This window comes from Furipterus horrens, unplaced genomic scaffold, assembly GCF_987537825.1.
Source record: "Furipterus horrens unplaced genomic scaffold, mFurHor1.1.pri manual_scaffold_9, whole genome shotgun sequence".
Lineage (NCBI taxonomy): Eukaryota > Metazoa > Chordata > Mammalia > Chiroptera > Furipteridae > Furipterus > Furipterus horrens.
The window spans coordinates 74,843,641-74,866,683 of NW_028327179.1; the positions used below are offsets into that span (position 1 = coordinate 74,843,641).

The 23,043-nt window shown below is 36.7% G+C and overlaps 1 protein-coding gene across 10 annotated transcripts in view; it reads left to right on the forward strand.

The window, feature by feature from the left end:
• The window catches only part of CADPS2 (calcium dependent secretion activator 2), a 689,394-nt gene that overhangs the window by 333,924 nt on the left and 332,427 nt on the right, over nt 1–23,043 (forward strand). For all 10 annotated transcript variants that reach the window (XM_090287420.1, XM_090287419.1, XM_090287416.1 and 7 more), the window contains exon 7: nt 18,322–18,433. In XM_090287420.1, coding sequence (XP_090143546.1) covers nt 18,322–18,433 — 112 coding nt within the window. The remainder of the gene's footprint in view (nt 1–18,321; nt 18,434–23,043) is intronic.

A 23,043-nucleotide genomic window follows, 5' to 3' on the forward strand; every position in this document is an offset into this window, starting at 1 on the left:
TTCTTGCCTGTAAATTAAATATCTTTGATGATAGCACAGGCATAGTTTAACTTTCAAGTGAAAACGTATTTTAAATGAAAAGAAATTTTAAAGATGGTTAACTGCACTACTTTATAGTCTACCACTGAGCATTATGATTCTCCTTGAATCACGATTTTTCTCCCTAAGATTACCCTCCTTGTCATTAAAGGGACTGCGTTAAGTCCATTTTTAATTTATCCTGTTCATTTGCATAAACACAACAAGAGCAGCAAATAATCACTTATGATCTTTAGTTCTGCTTTGCTGGAACTTATGCAAGGAACATTTAGGGTGACCTTCAGTCTGCCCTACAGGGCACAGAAGCTGAGCCACATACCTGGCATTCAGCCTTGCCTGTACATACCTGTCTTTTCCAAGTCCTTCTGGTTTTCCATTATGCCTTAAGATCCCTTCTAGCAATCTTTTAGGAAAAAAACCTTCATTCCTTCCCTGGAAAGATTGCTGTGGGCCGCACAACCAACCACGGTACCAGGCCTTTTATCTCATGGGCTTTTATTACCTTAGAAAGTCATTCCCAGTTCCTCAGGGTTTTTTGGTAACAACCAGAGCTCAAGCATGTTTCCTTTAGGCATGACATTCCAGGCAAAGTCTTGGTCAAAAGAAACTTCTATCAACAACTGATCTTATTAGTTTTATGCAAAGAAACTTATGTCATTGCTTACTTCTTTAGAATGCCAAACTCTGGAGCGATCAGATAGTGCGAAAAATATACGGTGTGAAGGAAAATCCTTGTGCTTCTAATATTCACTGAACTGGCATTTCCATTCTTTATATTTTCATTTTCCCCCCACTAAAAATTTTTTGTTTGTTTTTCCATTACAGTTGTCCCACTTTTTTTCCCCCCTCTTGCTTCCTTATACCCTGTCCCCTCCTTCTCCAACATTTAGTCCCCACTCAGTCCTCCATGTTCGTGGGTCATTTATACATATTCTTTGACTAGACCCTTCCCCTTCTTACTCTCTTCCCTCCCTCCTGCTTCCCCCCTTGTTACTGTTAGTCTACTCCTTGTTTACATATGTCCGGTTCAATTTTGCTCATTTGTTTGTGTTGTTCATTAGTTTCCTGTAATAGGTGACAGCATAAGGTATTTTTCTTTCATTGCCTGGCTTATTTCACTAAGCATAATTCTCTCTAGTTCCATCAACGTTGTTGCAAATGGCAGAAGTTCCTTCTTTTTTTCTGCTACATAGTACTCCATTGTGTAAATGTACCACAGTTTTTTTATCCACTCATCTACAGACGGGCACTTGGATTGTTTCCAGCACTTGGCTATTGTAAATAGTGCTGCTATGAACATAGGGGTGCATAGGTTCTTTTGAATTGGTGTTTCAGGATTTTTCGGATATAATCCTAGCAATGAAATTGCTGATTCAAAAGATAGTTCCATTTTTAGTTTTTTGAGAAAATTCCAAACTGTTTTCCATAGTGGCTGCACCAGTCTGCATTCCCACCAGCAATGCACCAGAGTTCCCATTTCTCCATATCCTCTCCAGCACAAGCTGTTTGTTGATTTGTTGATGATGGCCATTCTGACTGGTGTGAGGTGGTATCTCATTGTGGTTTTTATTTGCATCTCTCTGATGGCTAATGATGTTGAGCATTCTTTCATGTGCCTATGGACCTTCTGTATGTCCTCCTTGGAGAAGTGTTTGTTCAGGTCCTTTGCCCATTTTTTAATTGGGTTGTCTGTCTTCTTGGTGTTGAGTCGTATGTGTTCTTTATATATTTTAGAGATCAGTCCTTGTCTGAGATGTCATTGGTGAATATATTTTCCCATATGGCTGGTTTTCTTTTCATCTTGCTGATGTTTCCTTTGGCTGAGCAGAAACTTTTTATTTCGATGTAGTCCCATTTGTTTATTCTTTCCTTTATTTCCCTTGCCTTAGGAGATATATCAGTGAAAATATTGCTACGTGGGATATCTGAAATTTTCCTGCCTATGTTTTCCTCTAGGACTTTTATGGAGTCACGGCTTACATTTAAGTATTTGATCCATTTTGAGTTTATTCTGGTGTATGGTGTAAGAAGGTGGTGTAGTTTCATTTTTTTGCATGTCCCTGTCCAGTTCTCCCAACACCATTTGTTAAAGAGGATCTTCTCACTCCATTAGATGTTCCTTCCCCCTTTGTCAAATATTAGTTGACCACATAAACCTGGGTTTATTTCGGGCGCTCTATTCTGTTCCGTTGATCTATATGTCTGTTCTTATGCCAGTACCAGACTGTTTTGATTACCGTGGCTTTCTAGTATAGTTTGATATCAGGTATTGTGATTTCTCCTACTGTGTTCTTCTTCCTCAAAATTGCTGTTGCTATTCAGGCTCTTTTATGGTTCCATATAAATTTTTGAAGTATTTGTTCTAGGTCTGTGAAAAATGTCATTGGTATTTTAATAGGGATTGCATTTAATCTATAAATTGCTTTGGGTAGTATGGACATTTTAATGATGTTGATTTTTTTCATCCATGAGCATGGTATGTGCTTCCATTTATTTGTATCTTCCTTAATTTCTTTCTTCAGTGTTATGTAGTTTTCTGAGTATAGGTCTTTTATCTACTTGGTTAAGTTTATTCCTAGGTAGTTTATTTTTCTTATTGCTATGGTAAATGAGATTTTTCTTTCAGTTTCTATCTCTGAGATTTTATTGTTGGTGTACAGAAATGCCTTTGATTTCTGAATATTGACTTTGTACCCTGCTATTTTGCTGAATTCACTTATTAGTTCGAGTAGCTTTTTTGTGTAGTCTATAGGGTTTTGTATGTACACTATCATGTCATCTGCAAATAATGACAGTTTTACTTCCTCTCTTCCAATTTGAATGCCTTTTATTTCTCTTTCTTGTCAGATTCCTGTGGCTAGAACTTCCAAGATTATGTTGAATAGGAGTGGAGAGAGTGGACATCCTTGTCTTGTTCCTGACCTAAGGGGCAGTACTCTCAGTTTTTGCCCATTGAGTATGATGTTGGCTTCAGGTTTCTCGTATATGGCTTTTGTTATGTTGAGGTATGCTCCCTCTATTCCCATTTTGCAGAGAGTTTTCATCATTAATGGGTGTTGTACTTTATCAAATGCTTTTTCTGCATCTATTGATATGATCATGTGGTTTTTGTCTTTCATTTTGTTTATGTGGTGTATTACATTTATTGATTTGCGAATATTAAACCATCATTGCATCCCTGTGATGAATCCCATTTGATTTTGGTGTGTGATCCTTCTAATGTGTTGCTGGATCTGGTTTGCCAATATTTTGTCGAGGATTTTAGCATCTGTGTTCATCAGAGATATTCGCCTGTAGTTTTCTTTCTTTGTTGTGTCTTGACCTGGTTATGGAATTAGGGTAATACTGGCTTCATAGAACAAGTTTGGGAATCTTCCCTTTTCTTGGATCTTTTCAAATAGTCTAGAAGGTTAAGAGTTAGTCCTTTCCTAAATGTTTTGTAGAATTCACCTGTGAAGCCATCCAGTCCAGGGCTTTTGTGTGCCGGAAGTTTTTTGATTAATGCTTCAATTTCACTAATTGTTATTGGTCTATTCAGGCTTTCTTTCTTGATTCAGTTTTGGAAGACTGTATGTTTCCAGGAATTTGTCCATTTCCTCTAGGTTGTCAAACTTCTTGCGATACACTTGTTTGTAATAATTTCTTACAATTCTTTGTATTTCTCTGGTATCGGTTGTGATTTTTCCTCTTTCATTTCTGATTTTATTTATTTGGGTCCTCTCTCTTTTTTTCTTGATGAGTCTGGTTAAAGGCTTGTCAATTTTGTTTATCTTTTCAAAGAACCAGCTCCTACTTATGGTGATCTTTTGAATTGTTAGTTTAGTCTCTATGTTATTTAATTGTGCTCTTATCTTGATGATTTCCTTCTTTCTACTTGATCTGGGCTTTGCTTGTTCTTCCTCTAGTTCTTGTAGCTGTAGGGTAAAATTTTTTATTAGAGATTCTTCTAACTTTTTTAGGTAGGCCTGTATTGCTGTGAACTTTCCTCTCAGGACTGCTTTTGCTGTATCCCATAGATTTTGGATTGTTGTATGTTTATTATCATTAGTTTCCAGAAACTTTTTTATTTCTTGATTTTATTGTTAACCCATTCATTATTTAATAGCATGTTATTCATTCTCCATGAGTTTGAATGTTTTTGAGTTTTTTCCTTGATGTTGATTTCCAATTTTAAGCCATTGTGATCTGAGAAGATGCTTGATATAATTTCAATTTTCTTGAATTTGTTGAGGCTTGTTTTGTGTCCTACCATGTGATCTATCTTTGAAAATGTTCCATGTGCACTTGAATGTATATTTTGCTTTTTGGGGGTGAAAAGTTCTATATATATATCGACTAAGTCCATTTGATCTAGAGTGTTGTTCAGTGCCTCAATATCTTTGGTGTTTCTTTGGTTCAAAGATCTGTCCATTGTTGACAATGGGGTGTTAAAGTCCCCTACTATGAGTGTGTTGCTGTCTATATCTTTCTTGGGGTCTTTCAAAATTTTCCTTACATATTTGGGTGCTCCTAAGTTGGGTGCTTATATATTTATAAGGTTATATCTTCTTGATGGATTTTTCCCTTAAGTATTATGAAATGTCCTTCTTTTTCTCTTTTTATGGCCTTTGGTGTGAAATCTGTTTTGTCTGATATAAGTATTGCTACCCCAGCTTTTTTTTCATGTCCATTTGCTTGAAATACTTTTTACATCCCTTCACTTTCAGTCTGTGTAGATCTTTTGTTCTAAAGTAGGTCTCTTGTAGACAGCATATATGTGGGTCATTCTTTCTAATCCATTCAGCTACCCTATGTCTTTTGATTGGAGCATTTAATCCATTTACATTTAAGGTTATTGCCGATAAGTACTTATTCATTGTCATTTTCCCGCTTTGTACTCGTGTTCCTCTCAGTCTCTCTCTGTTTCTTCATCTTCTTAAAGCAGACCCTTTAGCATCTCTTGCAATGCTGGTTTGGTGGGGATGTATTCTTTTAGCCTTCTTTTGTCTGGGAAACTCCTTATTTCACCTTCCATTTTGAATGAGAGCCTTTTTGGGTAGAGTATTCTTGGTTGTAGGCCTTTGTTTTTCATTGCTTGGAATATTTTTAGCCATCCCCTTCTGGCTTGTAGTGTTTCTGCTGAGAAATCTGATGATAGCCTTATTGGAGCTCTCTTGTATGTTATTAGTTGTTTCTCTGTTGCTGCTTTTAGGATTATCTCTTTTTCTTTGAATGTTTCCATTTTAATTATGAGGTGTCTTGAAGTGGTCCTATTGAGGTTCATCTTCATTGGGACCCTCTGTTCTTCCTGGACTTGTGTGACTCTTTCTCTCCTCATGTTAGGGAAGTTTTCTGTCATTAGTTTTTCAAACATATCTTCTATCCCTTACTCTTCTTCTTCTCCTTCTTGTATTCCTGTGATACAGATATTATTACGTTTCATGTTGTCCTGCAGCTGTCTTAGAGCCTCTGCAGTCTTGTTCAGTCTTTTTTCATTTTGTTGCACTGTCTGGGAGTTTTTGTCTACATAGTCCTCCAGCTCGCTGATCCGATCTTCTGCTTCCTCTAGCCTGCTTTTCATTCCTTCTACTGTGTTCTTCAATTCAGAGATCGTATTCTTCATTTCCTCCTGGCTCTTATTGATAGCTTCTATATCCTTTTTCATGCTGGTGTAATTCTCAGTAAGTTTCTTGTAGTTTTTCTGGAGTTCCTTGTAGTTCCCCTGGAGTTTTTTGTAGTTTCCGCTGAGCTCATTGAGCTTCTCCATAATCCATGTTTTGAATTCCATATCTGATAGTTTGCTCCCCTCTATTTCATTTAGCACTCTTTCTGGGGAATTCTACATTTCCTTTTGATGGAGGGTTGTTTATCTGTCTCCCCATTTTTGTGACTCCTATTATTTGTTGGTGCTTCTTAGAATGATCTGCACTTCCTGGATCTGCCTCTGGTGGTGTCAGATCATGTACCAGTCTGGCGCTAGGCAGCCTGTTGGAGACTTCCAGGGATCTACTGCCTTTGTCTGTCTCCTTTAGTTGTTAATCTATTCAGTCTGTGATTAGCCTCCAGACTTAAGGACCTTGGGTGTGGCAGCTTAATTCCTGTAGGCAGGGCTTTTGCTTCCCCTCAGGCTAACACCATTTGGAAGGGAATTGTCTGCTTGCAGTACTGGGGATGAGTCAGCACTGGGACCCGGTCGGCCACTCCCCCAGTTCTCCCCTCAAAGCCACTGCACCAAACTCTCCCCAAGTGTCTCCAGTCCTCTCTGCCTTCCCTCTGCTTGTGCCCAGCGTAAGTAGGGGCCAAAATATTTTCATATGTGATCCACTTAAGAGCTCTTTTTCTCCCGCTATTTCTCTTTGACTAGCAAGAAACCCTGTGGCTTTTCGCTTTTCACAGATGATACTATTTTATTTTCCACTCTGTTGCTGTAGGCTGGGAAGCCCAGCTGGGGGTTTAGACCCTGCCCTTCTCAGAGGAAACCCCCGGCTGCTGAGCTGTTTCTCAGTCCCTTCAACTGCCACCCGTGTGAGCACAGCCAGCCCTTCAGTGTCTCCGCACTCTCTACCGGTCACGTTGTGATGTAGTGGCCTTTTCTGTCTCTCCGTGGTTATAAGACTTCTCTCCAGCTAGTGTTCAGTTGATTATTCCAGATGATTTCTCCAAAATTAAGTTTTAAATCCAGACTGGTCCTGGGAGTAGGTTAGTGTAGCTTCCACTTACTCCTCTGCCATCTTGGACCCTCCCCCTACTCCCTTTAAAAATATCCCAAAACACGAAGTCATGCCTCCCTTTGCCAAACCAGGCCAGTTCCAGAATATGCCAGTCAGAAGTACCATCTTTCAGAAAAACGAAAGTCTGCAGCTCAGCATTCCTGGTCAGTTCAACTCCAAGCATCTCTCACAGATATAGGTGTCTAGGCATGTCCCTGCAGCTTCATCAGCTCTGCTTCTGTCTTCTCCAAGCAGACTTGAATCTGGGTGGCTGGGCAGGTCCCGCCCACTACACTGCCAGCCCTGGCGACTCAACTGGACTTCTGACTTTCAGACCTTCTCTCTCTTACTCCAGATCACATGTCTTCTCCCCCTGACTTTCAGATCTTCCAGGGGACCCCATCTCTTACACTCCAGACATTGTGGTAGACCTCTCTTCTCTTTCAGCCTGCCCTCATTTAAGTGCTCGGCCTGGAACTTCCTGTGTGATCTCATATCTGGCCCTTCCTATGGTATGTTAGTGTCTGTTATTTTTGCTAGTTTCTCAGTATCTCTTAGCTTCATTTGGTTGCCATCTTTAGCGAGGGCAAAAGTTTCTAGTGACAATGAGTGTCTAGGGTGGGCATCAGCCCCCTGCCTCCCAAGCAGGTGCTATATCCCGGCTATGCCACAAGTCCCTGAATGTTCTCAGTCACATATACAATTTGCCCTGGGCAGCAGCCCTCTTCCCTTAAGGAAGGCACAGCTATTAACTTGCCATTGTTAAACAATGTATCTGAAATGATGTACCATCCACTTCCCCTTCCCCCAATCAAGGATCGTGGGAGTTCTCCTATTTTCAGGGGCCTTATGCTCTGCACCCTGTTAAAATAGTACTTTGACAATTCCAAGGTATTTAAATTAAGAAAATATAAAAGCAAAATATTTTTATACCTATATATTTGTCCCCAAAGACCATTTACCTGTCTTTTAAGTTCTATCAAATTAGAGATTAACTGTTGGAAGATATGGTAAAACAAGTATATGATAGTAACTGATGGACACTCCAACTTACTAATAACAATATGCTATAATGAGTAGTGATAATTAGAACCTAATAATTTGAAACCTGGTATTTTAAATGAAAGGGTTTTCCAGTTTATATAACACATTCACCTTTTATTTTAGGAAAAAAAAAACAGGAACAAACCAGGCTGATGTTCTCTCATAAGCTTCAATGTTGAGCGTCTGAGAACAGTATGAACATATGCTGACAAATTTCTGTGAATGACTAATTGTTGGTTCATGCAGTGTAGTTGTGCTCATTTATACACGATTGCATTTTATTTAAACCTCTTTCTAGGGATTTATGTTATAACAAAGTTTATGGTTTTTAGTTACATTAATTTATCTTATATAGCAATTATTTATCCTGTCTTCCTATATTTAAGTTCTTAACACTCTTGGTTTTCATCTTATAAAAAGTTGCACTATTTTTTCTACTGTCTTGTCTTACTAGAACTGTAATACAAGATGGGACAAATGACTCTATTTAAAAATTAGGTGCTTCAAGCAAATGTTTTTGAACTATGCTGCTATAAGGAAAAGAAAGGAAAATGCTTATGACGGATTGTATATTCTGTCTTTTTTGACACCTGATTTTGTGCTCACATTCTTACTAGTCTTTCCCAGGAGAAAGTACAAGTATATTATTTCTCTACTCTGGATATGGAGGTTTAATAGCATGTGTACTTCATAAATGAAATACAGACTTTAGAGTATAGTTCTATCCTGTTATTCTTGAGGCCTTTACCAATTTTTAGAGCTGTCTCTTCCAAGGGAAAGGGAAACAAAATATGATAAGAGAGCACGAAGATGCAGCCCATAGGATTTTTCTCTTTATTATGAAAGTGATCATTGCCGACCTTCCAATATTTTTCTGCTTTAAAATGCAAGATATGGTCCCAGGATTTCTTCTTTCTTTGTCATGTTTAAAGAAATAGGTGACTTTGTATTGTCTTTGCTTCATAATAAAAAGTTTAATGTGGTATTTTTGAAAGATAGTCCCAAAGAGCTTAGGGTAATAAAAGTTTGTTATTTTAAAGGGTATTTTCTGGTTTTTCTATTAAAAATGCATCATATGTCAACATTTTAGACTTTAAATTATTTTTTTAATGTTAAAGATAACATGCAAAAATACATTAAGATTCAGTGTAATGCTCAGTTGATAACTGTCTACCTATTCCAGGTTGTTTTTTTTAATTAATCTTTCCTTTTTTTCCCCTCTCTACCCTCTTTTTCCATCTCTCCCTCTTCCTCTCCTCACTCCCACTCTGTTTCTAGGTCCTTTTGTCTTTGTCATCCTCTCTCTCTTGTTTTTCTCCTTAGCTATGTTTTGGTGTTAGATAATGCCTCTCTTTGTAGTTTCTAATGTTGTCTGGATTTTAATGTCATCATTTCATGAAATTGATTAAATCGTTAATGTCCATACTATTAGTTTCTCATGTAGGTATTATTTTTGCTTAGACAGTAACACTATAACAGTAATTCTATGGATATAATAGGAATAGTTGGAATTCTGTGTGCATTTTCTCTATGACAGGTGTTGTGCTATTATGGTGTTATTATGAATTGTTTTCACTTTACCTCAACATTTTCATGAGGAAAGTATTAAGTTATGATAAAGTAGTTTGCCCAGGGTCCTTTGCATGTTGAAATTGGTATTTGAGCCTTGAAACTGTCTATGGGTTTTATGCTCATTAGCCCTGTCTTACTACCACTGTACTCTACTGTAGGCAAAGGCCCAGATACTGGTTTAAATTTTTTAATTTTCTTTAAAAAAAAATCAGTTTGACTTTTTTTTTCGCACAACTTTATATGACACTCTTTAGAACAATGTTGTGATATTTGTGTCATTAATTTTCTTAAGGTTGTTATTTTTTTTGTATACTGGGTGGAGGAAACATAGTCTTACAGTGGTAAGTGAAACAAAGTTTATTCTTGTACTATTATTTATTATTTTATTATTTTCCATACAAATATATGTAAACCTACTTTTGCCCCACCCTGTATAGCTATGTAGAATAATTGCTTTGGTTTCATTGAGAAGATAAAGTAGAACACTTCAGTGTCTTAAATGATGATGTAATTTGTTGGATAAATGTTATCCTCATGGCCTAGAAAATCATGTTATAATTATATTCAATTGCCATAGCTATATTGCCTAGGGTGTGTTATTGACTTTTATATGATTCAATTTAGATATCACAGATTAAAATTTTGAATTCTTTTACACTGTGTCAAGAACAATAATGGCAATAAGTAAGGCAATTTTTATAAACACTATTGATCATCTAACTTAAAATATATTTAATACATAGTATACTTAATATTTTTTAAAGGAAGTTTAAATGTCCTACAGATTATTAAAATTGAAGCAGAAGCATGTTTGTTTGCAATAAAAATCTTGAAATTCTAACCTTAAAATTTTATATTTCAATGAATTTTAAAATTTGAACTTTTGATTATAACATGGGTATTTATGGTAAATTTTATTTACATAGGAAAATTTCTTATGAATCAATTTTTTCAATCACTTAGGATAATGTTTTACATTACAGAACAGTTTAGAATCTTGGACTGTCTTACAATCCCATCCTTGGTCTTTTGTTCTTCTCAATATTTATGTAAAAACAATTGAATATGCAAAAGAATATATTTGTAACATTTCTTGTACTAAATAAAATTGAAAACAACCTATAGGTCCAGAAACAGAAGAGTCATAGACTAAATTATGATACAGGCATACAGTCTTAAAAAAATTGTGTATATCCATGTACTGATACATAAAGAAGATCAATATGTAGTGTTATATATAAAAATATAGAATATTTTGAGTACCCATTTATTTAAAATAAATAATAAATATGCATTTGGAAGCACACACACAAGGATACATGTATACACATAGGCCTGGACTTATAAGATACAAATTCCACCATCATGGAGTTTCAGTAGTCACTCTTCACAAGCTCATTCATTCTAGTAGCTTCTACAACGTTACCTCTGTCTTAATAACTCTCAAATCTATATCTTCATTTGCAGTCTTTTAGCAAAAGTCTAGACCTAAATTTTCAGCATCCTACTGGAATCAGACACTTGTGTTTTCACATAGGTTGCTTCACTTCTTATAGTTTTGATTATAATAAATGATGTGTCACTAGCCATCTACAATCTCATGAAAATGATCGTTTTCTTCAACAGTCCCTTAATCTTTGGCTTAAGTCCATTGGTATTGGGTAAAACTCTGATATACTTGGGCCCTAGAAAATTACTCAGAAATCTTAAAATTTTTAAATATCAAAAGCTGCTCTTCTAAAAGTGCATTCTGCCTAGAAAAAACCTTACATGAATAACCTTAATTGCTCATATTAATCAAAAATGCTATTTTAAAAACATTTCTACAGTGGTTAACATTGTTTTTAAAATGCATTCAGTGGCTTAGTTTTAATTTTCATTTATATAATGTATAATCAGGCTCTTTGTAATTCTTTTTAACCTTAATTTCCAATTTTAAATTATTCAATTATAAAACTATAGCCATGTATATGCATTAATAATGAGGACTTGTAGCTCCTTGGTATATTTTACAAGTCCTATTACTATACATGCTTTATAGACACATTTTTTTTAAATAGTTTTAGTGTATTCATGGCCATCATGAGCAAGATAATGACTGATAGTAGACCACAGATACAGAGAAGGGATACAGCTTTATGTAGCTATAATATATTAATGCTTACTTGTATCAAGGTCACTGCAAGATCAGGGACACAGCTGTGTGCCCTCAGTCAGCCAGGCATGTTCCCCTGGCATCTAGTGCCCAAGAAGGCACATAGCTGCAGATGGTAGTGTTTAACACTCTTGAGGATATGTAGCATCAGGCCTTTGCACCTCATTGTCAAGAATCTTTATTCCCTCTTGGCCCCTGTAAAAGAGCTTGTGAGAATGCCTATCTACTTTGTCAGCAAATACAAGTAATCAAAAATAACTCAAAAACAATCCTGACTGTTTATCCTGAATCAGGTGAATTCAATTAATTTTCTTGGGCAAATCCTTCATAGGACCACAGAAAGAGACCTCCGACTTACATGAAATCAATTGCAGAAAGCTTGGAAAGATTTTTGACTTTCCCAAGAGAATATCTAAATCAATGCAACCAGCTATCTGGTGTTGGTATATTTAAGTTATGAACCAAAACTATTATTGCAGATTTTTTGGATGAATGTTAAATTATGTTAGTCCTTAAAATGCCTAAATTATAGAAGTAATTTATCTGTAGTAGGATTGTTTGTTAAAATAATTGTAGAATGAAAAATCTTAATAATTATATGTGGTTCTTTAAAGACTTTTATTTCTACCCCTGTAGTTGGATCCTCTTATTTCATGTTTTCTGTTACAAAATTAGTGATGTATTTGGAATTGTGTCATTGCTTTATTATTTTAATAACTCTATCATTGTAATACAATTAATGGTAATTTAGTGAAGAAAACATTTAGACAAGCATTGACTAGACTGGAAATAAGGCAAAACTATCATATCAAAAAAGAAGAGAGCTTAAAACTTCTTGTATATCAGAAATAGTCAGACAATATAAAGGACACAGATCACCTAGCATCCCCAAATATAGAATACTATGAAACGAATTTAGCACCAAATGTGTAGAACTTACCTAACTTAACCAAGGAATGTACGAACAAATTTTAATAAATTGTGAGATCTCTCTTTTTCTTTCATAGAAATATTGTAAGATCAAAATATCTATTTCCTTTTTCTTCTAATTGGTATTATCAGATCTAATAATTCTACAATAACTCAAATAGTATAACATGGCTCAGAAGATAAATCCTTAGGACAGAAAATTCAAAACCAAACCCAAGTTTTTATAATAATATTATAAATACATTGACTTCTACACCAGATGAGATTGGGATAGATTAATTAAATGAAACTGCCATCTATTAAAATTTTAGACAACTTGAATATTTAAACTATGGAAATGTGCAAGAAATACAGGTTAATATTCATATCAATTTTAGTTAAGGAGAGACTCTTTAGGATGTCAAAATCAGAATATTAATAGAACTGGGCTACCTAATATTTTTAAACTATATATTTAAAAAAGCCATAAACAAGAGTTATATAGAAAATAACCATTATTGCCAGTATTTGCCATATGTATCAGAAACAGTAAATGTCCTTTATCCTATAAAGAATTTATAAAGTCACTGATTAAAAGGAAGTCTACTAATAGATAAATCGGCAATGGTAATAAAAAAGCAAATCATAAGACAAATGCAGATGACTAGTAAGGAAAAGTACTCCATCTTCAGAAGTAATTAAGAAATGCAATTTAGAATCCTGTTCAGTTCTATATGATTTGATTTATTATGCATATTTATGAAATTACATATCTGTCTTCCCTACCAGTCAGAGTACATTTAGTACAGGACCTCTCTCGGTTTTTTTGACTGTCTACTCTTTCCCAATGCCTGTCACACAGTTGGATGGATAAAAGGATATAGAGATGGATGAAATAATTTTTTTGAAGTTTCATATGCCTTATTCTCTAGTGCTGATCGTAGATAAGGAATGCAGGTTGAGCCTGTTGTTTGCTGTTTTTAGCTTCTATAATCATGGCAGCATTATATGTTCAAAAGAAGAAATCTGAGTTAAGGGATTTAAATGGTTTTTGACAAAAGTATTTTTTACCATGCATGATTTTAAACATACTTTAAAAAATATGCTAGTAATTTTTGAAAATCCTTTCAAGTTGCAATTTAAATCTAGTTGTCTAGATACTCTGAGAGACTATGGGAGATATTCAGCTGTTAAGAGTAAGGATGATGAAGCCTATAGAGCAGGCTCTATTTATAATGTGTGATGTGGGTGAAGGAGCAATGATGAGAGAACATGAACTGCTAACAGCAACAATGAGAATACAAGGCCAGGGTGGAGAGAAATATATGTTACTGTATATAATAATACAATTATTTATTATCTATAATTTTGTATTAGAATGTAAGTTCCAAGAGGATAGAGACTGGGTAAGACACTAGAATAGTGACTGGCACATAACAAGGTAATAGCTTTTTTTTTTTTTTTTAAAGAATAAAAGGCCCACATTCAGCTTTGTGCCCTCTCCGTTTTTAAAATTTTACATCATATATGTGCTGCGACGCCCGCAGCCCGATGTCAAAACCTAAGGTACCTGAGAAGGGGGCAATGTGGAGATTAAAAGAAAAACACAGACACAAGATTAATGCAAAGCGGGGATCAGGTGGTCTACTGCCCTTGGATGGAGAGACAATGACACCCACCTGAGTCCACCAAGTTTATTTATAATGTTCCATTACATCAGCTACTGACATCAGCAGTCAGAAGGTAAAACTAACAAGTGACACTTCTAAGAAACGAAACTGCTGAGAAACTGCTGGGAAAACTGTAGGCGGAGTGTTCTCAGATATCTTGCAAGTAGTTCCTGCTCTAATCTAATAGTCAGGATGTTCCCTGCTCCTGCTTTGTCTCCAGCCCCCACACTCCAGCTTTGGTTATCAAAAGGCTCCATGTCGCAGACTATTCAGTCAGGCAAGACCTTGCAAATACCTGATTCCAGCCAAGCAAGTTGGCCTTCTTTTTGTAACGTCAGCTTTCACCACATGGGTTTACATCATTTTCACAACCATCATTATAAGTAGCAACAAAATATTCCATTATATGCCACATTATTTACACAATTGTTTTCCTAATATTAGTTGCTTGTTTTTGCTATTATACATAATGCTAGAGTGAATATATTCCTGCTACCCCTCTTTTCAATACTCAAGGTCATTTTGTTATGATAAATTCCTAGATATAGCCTTACCGAATGGGTAGATATGATCATATATTTTGGCTCCTAATATAAATTCCCAGTATGCTTCATTTAATAGCAAATACATAATTAATGTCAGTTATTTCAGTTGGTATATGAACTATCCTGTGTTTTTATAGCCAGGAAGTCCTGCTGTCCTCATAAAGGTGCTTTGTAGATATTTTATTCATCTGAAGATTTACATTGGAAGTCTGAATCCTCATAAATAATACATTCATAGAAGTAGAAAAAAGCAATGTATTTTGAGTCAAAGAAAATTTACAGCAAGGGTAATGTATTCTTTTATCACGTAATACAGAGAAAAGAGTAGGAAGATAATAACTGGTATTAATTCCTGAAAGGGTTTAAACATGCCAATTAAGTATAAAACAAGGAAATATCTTGATGAATATTGGAGATAGGCTGTTATCTTCTTCCCTCCTTTCCCTGCCATTTTTGGGGGAGTGGAGGGTGAAGGGCTTTGGTTTTCAGTTCACTCATTATAGAATCCATAAGCATTTTCTAACTGTATATATCTTTTAACTTTTATTTTTTGCAAGAGAAACTTGTCAAGGTTATGTCAGTTTATGTTTGTAGCCTGGAATATTTACAAGAACTGTTAACTGCCACCATACTTATATACCCCTTTCATCGTCATCGTCATCGGCAGCCGTCCGTCTCGAGAGACGATGGTGTAGCTTCTTAAGAGTCTATCTGCATCGCCGAGAATGGCTGTGCAGTCCGACTCGGGAGTGACATGGTATCTGTCTCCTCCCGTGTTGAATCGACATCTTGCGATGACGCTGAAGCTACAGAGCCTGGGCAGGGTAATATGGAGGGTCTGCTGTTGCCCATGCAGCAGACCCCCCCTCTCTTCGCAGCTGAAGGGTCCAAGGGAAAGACGGAGTCGATACAGCTTGGGTTCAGGTGCGCCGCAGGAGTTGCCGGTGTTGACTACAACGTCAAACCGCCTTAGGGACTCCGGCTCCGGATTTTCTGTCGGGGTTTACTCCCTTAGCCTTTCCCCTGAAGAGGTATGCCGCAAGGCAGCGGAGGTTTTTTGGAGTCAGAGTTTTCCTTCTCTGATGTGCCCTGACTGGAAGATCGAACCAGCGACACTTAGCTCGCAGGCCGACGCTCAATCCACTGAGCTAAACCAGCCAGGGCTATACCCCTTTAAAACTGCACATTTTTGTCAAATGTCAGTAAACCATAGTCTGTTACAACTAGAACCTGCCAGTATTCTTGTACCTTAGCTTTTCCCCACCTGAAAATATGTTACTTAAGCCTTCATCACAGGAGCAGGCCATGAGCTTCCCATGCTCCTGACTCAGAGGTTCCAGACCTTGTAGGCAGATGTATTCTTGTAGATTACCTACTGGGTCCTTTGATATGCACCTATTTCCTGTCTTTATTCGCATATTGGTTTGGGGATATCCTAGATTCCCCTCCAAGTTCTAGATTAGTAATGACTTCCTATAAATTTTAGCTATTTGTTTTCTAATAAATGACTGCCTATACTTGCAGTATGTTGATTAGGTTATTTGTGTGACTTCCTTAAGCTGATCTTTAACTCTGGCATATGACTCTAATTTTCCCCTTCCTAACATAGTGTTAGTTCTCTAATTTTACACAGGCTCAACTATTGAAAAATAATCATGGCCTTGGGATTAGAAAAGATAATAAAAACTTCATACTCAAAGAACATGGTTGGATTGAACATTTTTACGTCATCAAATATACTACCAAAGCTGGAAAAAAATAAATAAATAAAGGGAAATTGACAAAACCTTTCTCTTGGTGGGAGATTGTAATACTTCTACCTTGCTGTATAAAGGATACCAAAAATCAGTAAGGACAAAATAATTTTAAACAGCACAGTTAATAAGATTGATCTTATGGCCAGCTGTATATACAACATGGTACTCATAATGAAGGACCCTTTCAGTTTCCTCAAGTACTCATGGAAAAATTACACACACACACACACATACACACACACACATATTTTGGAACACATTTATATCCATATAAAATATATAAGATGCAATTATAAGGAAGTGTCTCCATGGGTTAGTTTTCCAAATATAACCACATGGTACCAAACAAGAAGGATATGTCATGAGTATCTAGTCCAGAGTTGTCATCCAGATTGCCTGACTGTGTTCAAAGCTTAAGATTATACACACTAAATTGAGACATTTTCTCTACTCCCTTATTTTAGTTCTGAATCTTTTTTTTTTCTTCTATTTTAGGTCTACTTTATCTCAGATCGTCTTAATTTTATGAAATGACAAAAATGTTCTTTGCTAACTCCTTTCTATAAGTCTAAAGTAGAAATTAAGCTGCTTTTCCATCCTAATTGTATCTTTTTCTTCTCTCTGGCATATAACTCTATTTTAAAAAGATCAAACTATATCTGTCTGCTAGTTTCTTTAGTCATTGAAATGACCTTGGGTTTACTGTACACGTATTGTGATGTAACTGCTATATAGGAGAGGAAGTCATCACAATTAAATTTTTATTACATTTGCCTTTTTTCAGTTTTATGTGTTTTCCAAGCTTTCTGAATAAGGTTTATAAAATAAATTTAGATAGTTCCATTACAATGCTAAATTATTTTTTTAATAACATATACAATATATTGATTGTTTTATTTGGTTATTTAACAGTAATTTTTACTTTGTTAATTCTCACTTTTCTTCCTCTTGTGTATAAATTTTTCAGTGGCGTTTTCTTTGTGATGTGCTGAATCTCATGCCTGTGATCTCTCACAATTATTGATAAGATTTTAAAATATCAGCTGTGTGTCAGTTTGTAAATATACTACAATGAATTGGTGTGTGGTAAAATGAGGTGCTATTAATTAAAATATAAACCAAGAAAACATGTTATTTTATGATGATGATTTGAAACACCAGATATTGGCAGAATTATTCCATTTTTAGGAGAGTGTACTAGGAAAAAACTCATTTTTATGGTGCTTATTTCTTTTTCTTTTACCGGAGCTTTAAAAAAAATCCTGTAAAGTGCCCTGGCCAGGTGGCTGGCTCAGTTGATTGAAGTGTCATCCCATACACCAAAATGTTGCAGGTTTGATTCCCAGTCATGGCGCGCATGGGAAACAACTGATCGATGTTTGTTTCTCTCTTTCTCTCCATTCCTCTCTCTCTAAAATCAATAATCATATCCTTCATTGAGTATAAAAAAATTCCTGTAACAGGCTTGAGATAATTCACTTTTTAAAATATAAATAAAATATCTAGTAAATTTTCAAGAAAAATGGGGTAAAATCCTCAGTATGAAAAATAATTTTCTGGGAAACTACCTCTTAGATAAACAAACCCTTAGCAATTTTCCCTAGCCATCCATAAAAATGGCGTTGTTTTCTATTTGAATTAATCAAATAACAGATTTTATATCTGAATCTATAATGCTTCACCTTAACCTAAATTCTTATCACACACTAGTTTTGTACTGTAGTGTGCTAATTTTTGGAAAAGCTGAATAATTACTACTAGCTATAAAGCTTATTGTTATTTTCCTTGACTGAGCTGTCTGTCAGAAACAAAAGCAAATGTAAAAATCTCATTGAGCCACAAAAGATTCTGTATTGCTTAGTGTGTCTTTTAAGAAGCCGCATTTATCTGAAAAGAAAATAATGCTGTATTTTAAAGAAAATTTTTGTTTCTTCTTTGCAGATGGGGAACCCAAGGAGATTTCACCACTACCCATCCTCGGCCTGTGGTCAAGATAAAGCTCTTCACAGAAAGCACTGGAGTGCTGGCCCTTGAAGATAAAGAACTAGGAAGGGTGAGTTATGGTCACCTCTGTGTGTCTGAAGTCATACAATTTTAACTTCTTTTGATCCAGAGTTAAAGTGGACCAGTATGCAGTGTGTGAACTTCGTGTTCATAAATTACATAAAATAATTGATTTGTAATTCCCCATGAGCCCAGCTTACAGCTCTACTTTATTAAACATTATCGTCAATAGCATGGTATCGTGATAAGCACTGGGTATGGAAGGGGTACATATGAGATTGTAGTCACTGACTCAGTCATTCTTCTCAAACATGTGCTCCACAGGCCAACTTGCACTTCTTGGTAAAAGATAATTCTCATAAAACATTTCTGTCCATGGGATAAAAGCATCCCCTTTATATTTGACATCATCTGCTCTTTATGTTTTTTATGATTAGACTAATTACAGACCTCTGTTAAATATATTTTATCTCTCTTCTCTCTTTCATTTTCCTTGTAAGAAGGTCTTCCTAAACCATCTTTTAACATTGAATTCTTTTTTTTTCTTACACTCACCTCCTCATACCTAGAATATATTTATCCTCTAATTCCAGTATATCTTTACTCAGCTTTTTCTTGCAGTAAAAGCATTAAAATTAGGGTAGATTTGTGATTTTAACACCTCTCTGTGTGAAAAATAGTCTTCTGTCTTGTTCATGAAGTAGATGTGTTCCAGTAAGTAGGGTCTAAAATTATCATCTGTAATGTGAATGTCTTACACAATCCTGAGCACTTTATTCACAGATATTTTTCCATGGAATAAAACCTTCACAAATCTTACTTGAAATTTCTTGTGATGATGGACAACTTGCATGATGCTCAGATCATTGTGTATACAGGAATTTCCCCCAAAGTTGGTATTTCTATTCACTTCAAATGTTCCTCCTCTTCTTTTTTTTTTTTTAATGTGTTTTATTGATTACAGTGTTACATTTGTTCCAATTTCCCTTCCCTCTGCTCCCCTCCACCCGGTGGCCACCCTCCCTCCCCTTGTCCCCCCCTTTTAGTCCATGTCCATTGGTTGTGCATATAGTTCTTCTCAACCTCTCTCTGTCTATTCCATTCCCTCCTACGATGTTTCTTAATTCATATACCATCTCCCTCCCTCTCCCCCTTCCCCTTCCCTGCTGACCTCCCCCCAATATGCTCCCCATACCTATAGTTCTTTTTCCACTCTCATTGCCTATTTAGTTTGCCTTTGTTTCAATTCCCTAGCTTCTGTTGTTTCTTGTGATGCAGTTTTCATTTTAGTGTTCATAGTTTTGATCCTCCTTTTTCTAAACCAGTCCTTTTAACATCTCATATAACAGTGGTTTGGATCTAATGAACTCTTTCAGTTTTATTTTGTCCTGGAAACACTTTCTCTGCCCTTCTATTCTGAATGACAGCTTCGCTGGATAAAGTATTTGTGGTTGTAGGTTTTGGATTTTCATTACTTTGAATATTTCTTGCCAGTCCCTTCTTGCCTGCAGGGTCTCCCTTGAGAAGTCAGCTGATAGTCTAATTGGGACCCCTTTGTACATGATTCTTTTCTTCTCTCTTGCTGCTTTTAAGATTCTCTCTTTATCTTTAACTTTTGACATTTTGATTATAATGTGTCTTGGAGTGGTTCTCCCTGGGTCCAGTTTTTTTGGAACTCTCTGTGCTTCCTGGACCTGTAAGTCTATTTCCTTCCCCAAGTTTGGGAAGTTCTGCTTTATTATATTTTCACTTAATTTTTCAATTTCTAGTTCATCTTCTTCGCCCTCTGGCAATCCTATCATCCGTATGTTGGATCTCTTATAGCTGTCCCAGAGGTTTCTGATCCTCCCATCCTTGCTTACTGTTCCCTCTCTCTGCACTGGTTGACGGTTTGTTCCTTCTCTATGTTCTGGTTTGTTGATTTGAACTCTGGATTTTATTTCCTCACCATCTGTCTTGTATGTGGTTTTGTTCCTTTCAGTATGAGTGTTTTTCAATTCTTTCTCATCTTTTTCCAGATCTTTTGTTAATTCTGTAAGCCACCTGATAACAATGGCCCTGAACTGAGCCTCTGACAGGTTTCTTATTTGTTCATCTGTCAGGTTCTTCATCTGTTGCCTGGTGAGCTGCACCACCGGGATTTCTATAGTTGTCTGCCTCATTTCGACAGATGCGTTTTGTTTTCTTGGGCCGGCTATAGGGGGCAGTGTCTGTGTACTCATCAGGACCCAGCGACCCGCGGCGATCTGCAACCTTTTTCACCATGCTGTGGCCCTTTGTCATCACTGCCCAGCGACCAGTGGCGATCCGCAACCTATTTCTCAGCGCTGTGGCGCTTTGTGTGGGGGCGGGGATCCAAGATGGATTCCTGCAGTTATTCCGCTAGGAGACCGGGATCCGTCCTCCCGCCCTCTGGGCCTCACCGTTCGAGGTTATGCGGTGGCTGCTTTTCCCAGCATTGGGGTCGCAAGCTGCCGGGGTTAGACTGCAGCTGAGATTGCTCTCCCTGCCACTGTCCCTGGTGCTACCGCAAACAGCACCGGCCCCTTTTGCTTTTCTTACCTGCCCAAAGGGCGCCGCTGGTTTATAACTTCATACATTGGGCTTCCGTGTAGCTTTATTTTCTGGAATTTCTAGTTATCTTTTGTTTTGAAGTAGTTGTATTCCTCTCTAGTTGTAGAAGGAGACCGAGCGTGTTCGTCTAAGCCTCCATCTTGGCCGGAAGTCTGTTCCTCCTCTTCTATATGTCCTCTGTACCATTGAGTTTTTTCCATTGCTGAAGATTTTACGAATCTTTACCCACACTCCAGAGAGCCTGGACTCATATTCTAGATATCCTCTTCTGTTGCCTTGTTTCATGTATTTGTTAATATCTAAAAGAACTAAGCCATACTGTTCATTCACTTGTGTGCTTGTATATTTCTGCATTTATTCATTTAACAAAGGTGTATGGGTAGCATCATCTAACAGAAGAGTTCTGAAGATTACACATGTTCTGATGGATTTATGAATTAGGATTTTTCATTTGAACTATTATATTAATTTTACTTTATTTCCTTTTGTAACCTTTTCACTGTCTGATAGCAACTATTTGAAGTTTAATGCTATAATGTAATTCTTCAGATACTTTTAATTTATTTTTCAGCTGACTAAATATATATTTGAACAATTTTTAAATTGTATACATAAGGGGCATATTTTCCAATCAGTTTGTATTCTGAGAAAGGCCTTATGCTTCCTTCATACAAGAAAGACAGTGTTTGCCCTGGCTGGGTAGCTCAGTTGGTTAGAGAGTTGTCCTGATACACCACAGTTGCAGGTTCAGGGAACATAACAGGAAGCAACACCTGCTAAGTAAGCTTCACTCCTCTGACTTTTTATTAAGTGTGATCTGCAGGCATTGAGACTCTGGATCTTGACCCCTTGTCTGTAAATTGAATGAGGTGAAATAAAAACTCTCTGTTGGCATTGCAAGTTCCAATTATCTATCATTTTATTACTGCTTACTATTCAAACAGAATCCCATTTAATCCTCATTACGGCTGATGGTAACATTCCATGTTTAGATAAGGAAAATGAGAATTGGAGAGGTTAAGACCACTCTACATGCAAGAGTGAGGATTTATACTCAGGTTTTCTTGACCCCCAAAATCTGTATCCTAAAACAATTATTATATATGACACCTAATAAAATGAGGAAATTCAACAGTGTTTTAGAAATCATGATGTAAGTGTAGGTCAATTTAATGTCATGACTTAAAGCAGGATCCAAATATTATTTAAGCTAAAGTCATTTTATGCATAACCATTTAATATATCTGACTTCCTCAGTTCCCATGCCCTCCCCCTGCCCACCTGCACCTGCCTGGGAGATAATGATATTTTGGGCCGGGAGACAGCAGGGTGCGTCAAATCCAGCCATGTTTGGCCTTGATCATCCCATTGCAGCTGCGAGATAACCAAACGGGCACTAAATTCGATCTCGTTCCTTTTTACTTCCTCCTATAAAGCAACCCCCTCCTCCCCTAGGAGTTCAGAATCAGAGCTACCCACAGCTTAGCACCCTCCCTCCCCGCTTGCTAAGTTCAGAGCCACCCACGACATGGCTCCCGCCCTGCATGCTGATTCCCCCAATAAACAGTTTTTTTCCTGTTTGCCGCATCTTAATGGCCTTCTGAGCGACTCCGTTCTTACAATATCATTCTATACAGTGATTTGAATCTTATTAGTGTACTCTCTGGCTGCCATTATCTTTTTATTTCTGTAAGTGCTTCTCAACTCTCTGTGCACATGAGTACCGCCTCAGTGAGTATTTGAAAAGGTGTAAGTTTGAGCCCACAATTCTTATAGTTGGTTTGGGGTGATCCAAGGAAGGACTATTTTAAGCACTTCTCAGGAGATGCTGATGTACATCTAGGATTGAGAATTGCTGTACACGGATTACTAATGTGCAGCCAGGGTTTAGAACTAGTAACTCATAAGAAAAAAATCTATCACAGCATATAGTTTTGTGAAATGATAGCTCAGGTTTAGATAGGCACCAGGCAGTGGAAGGTTGTGTTCTTTGGCAAGTGTTTGACATGTAGATTTTGTCTGTAGATGGCAGATGCCAATACTTATTTATGGAAATGGAGGTGACATATGGAGATTTTTCATCTG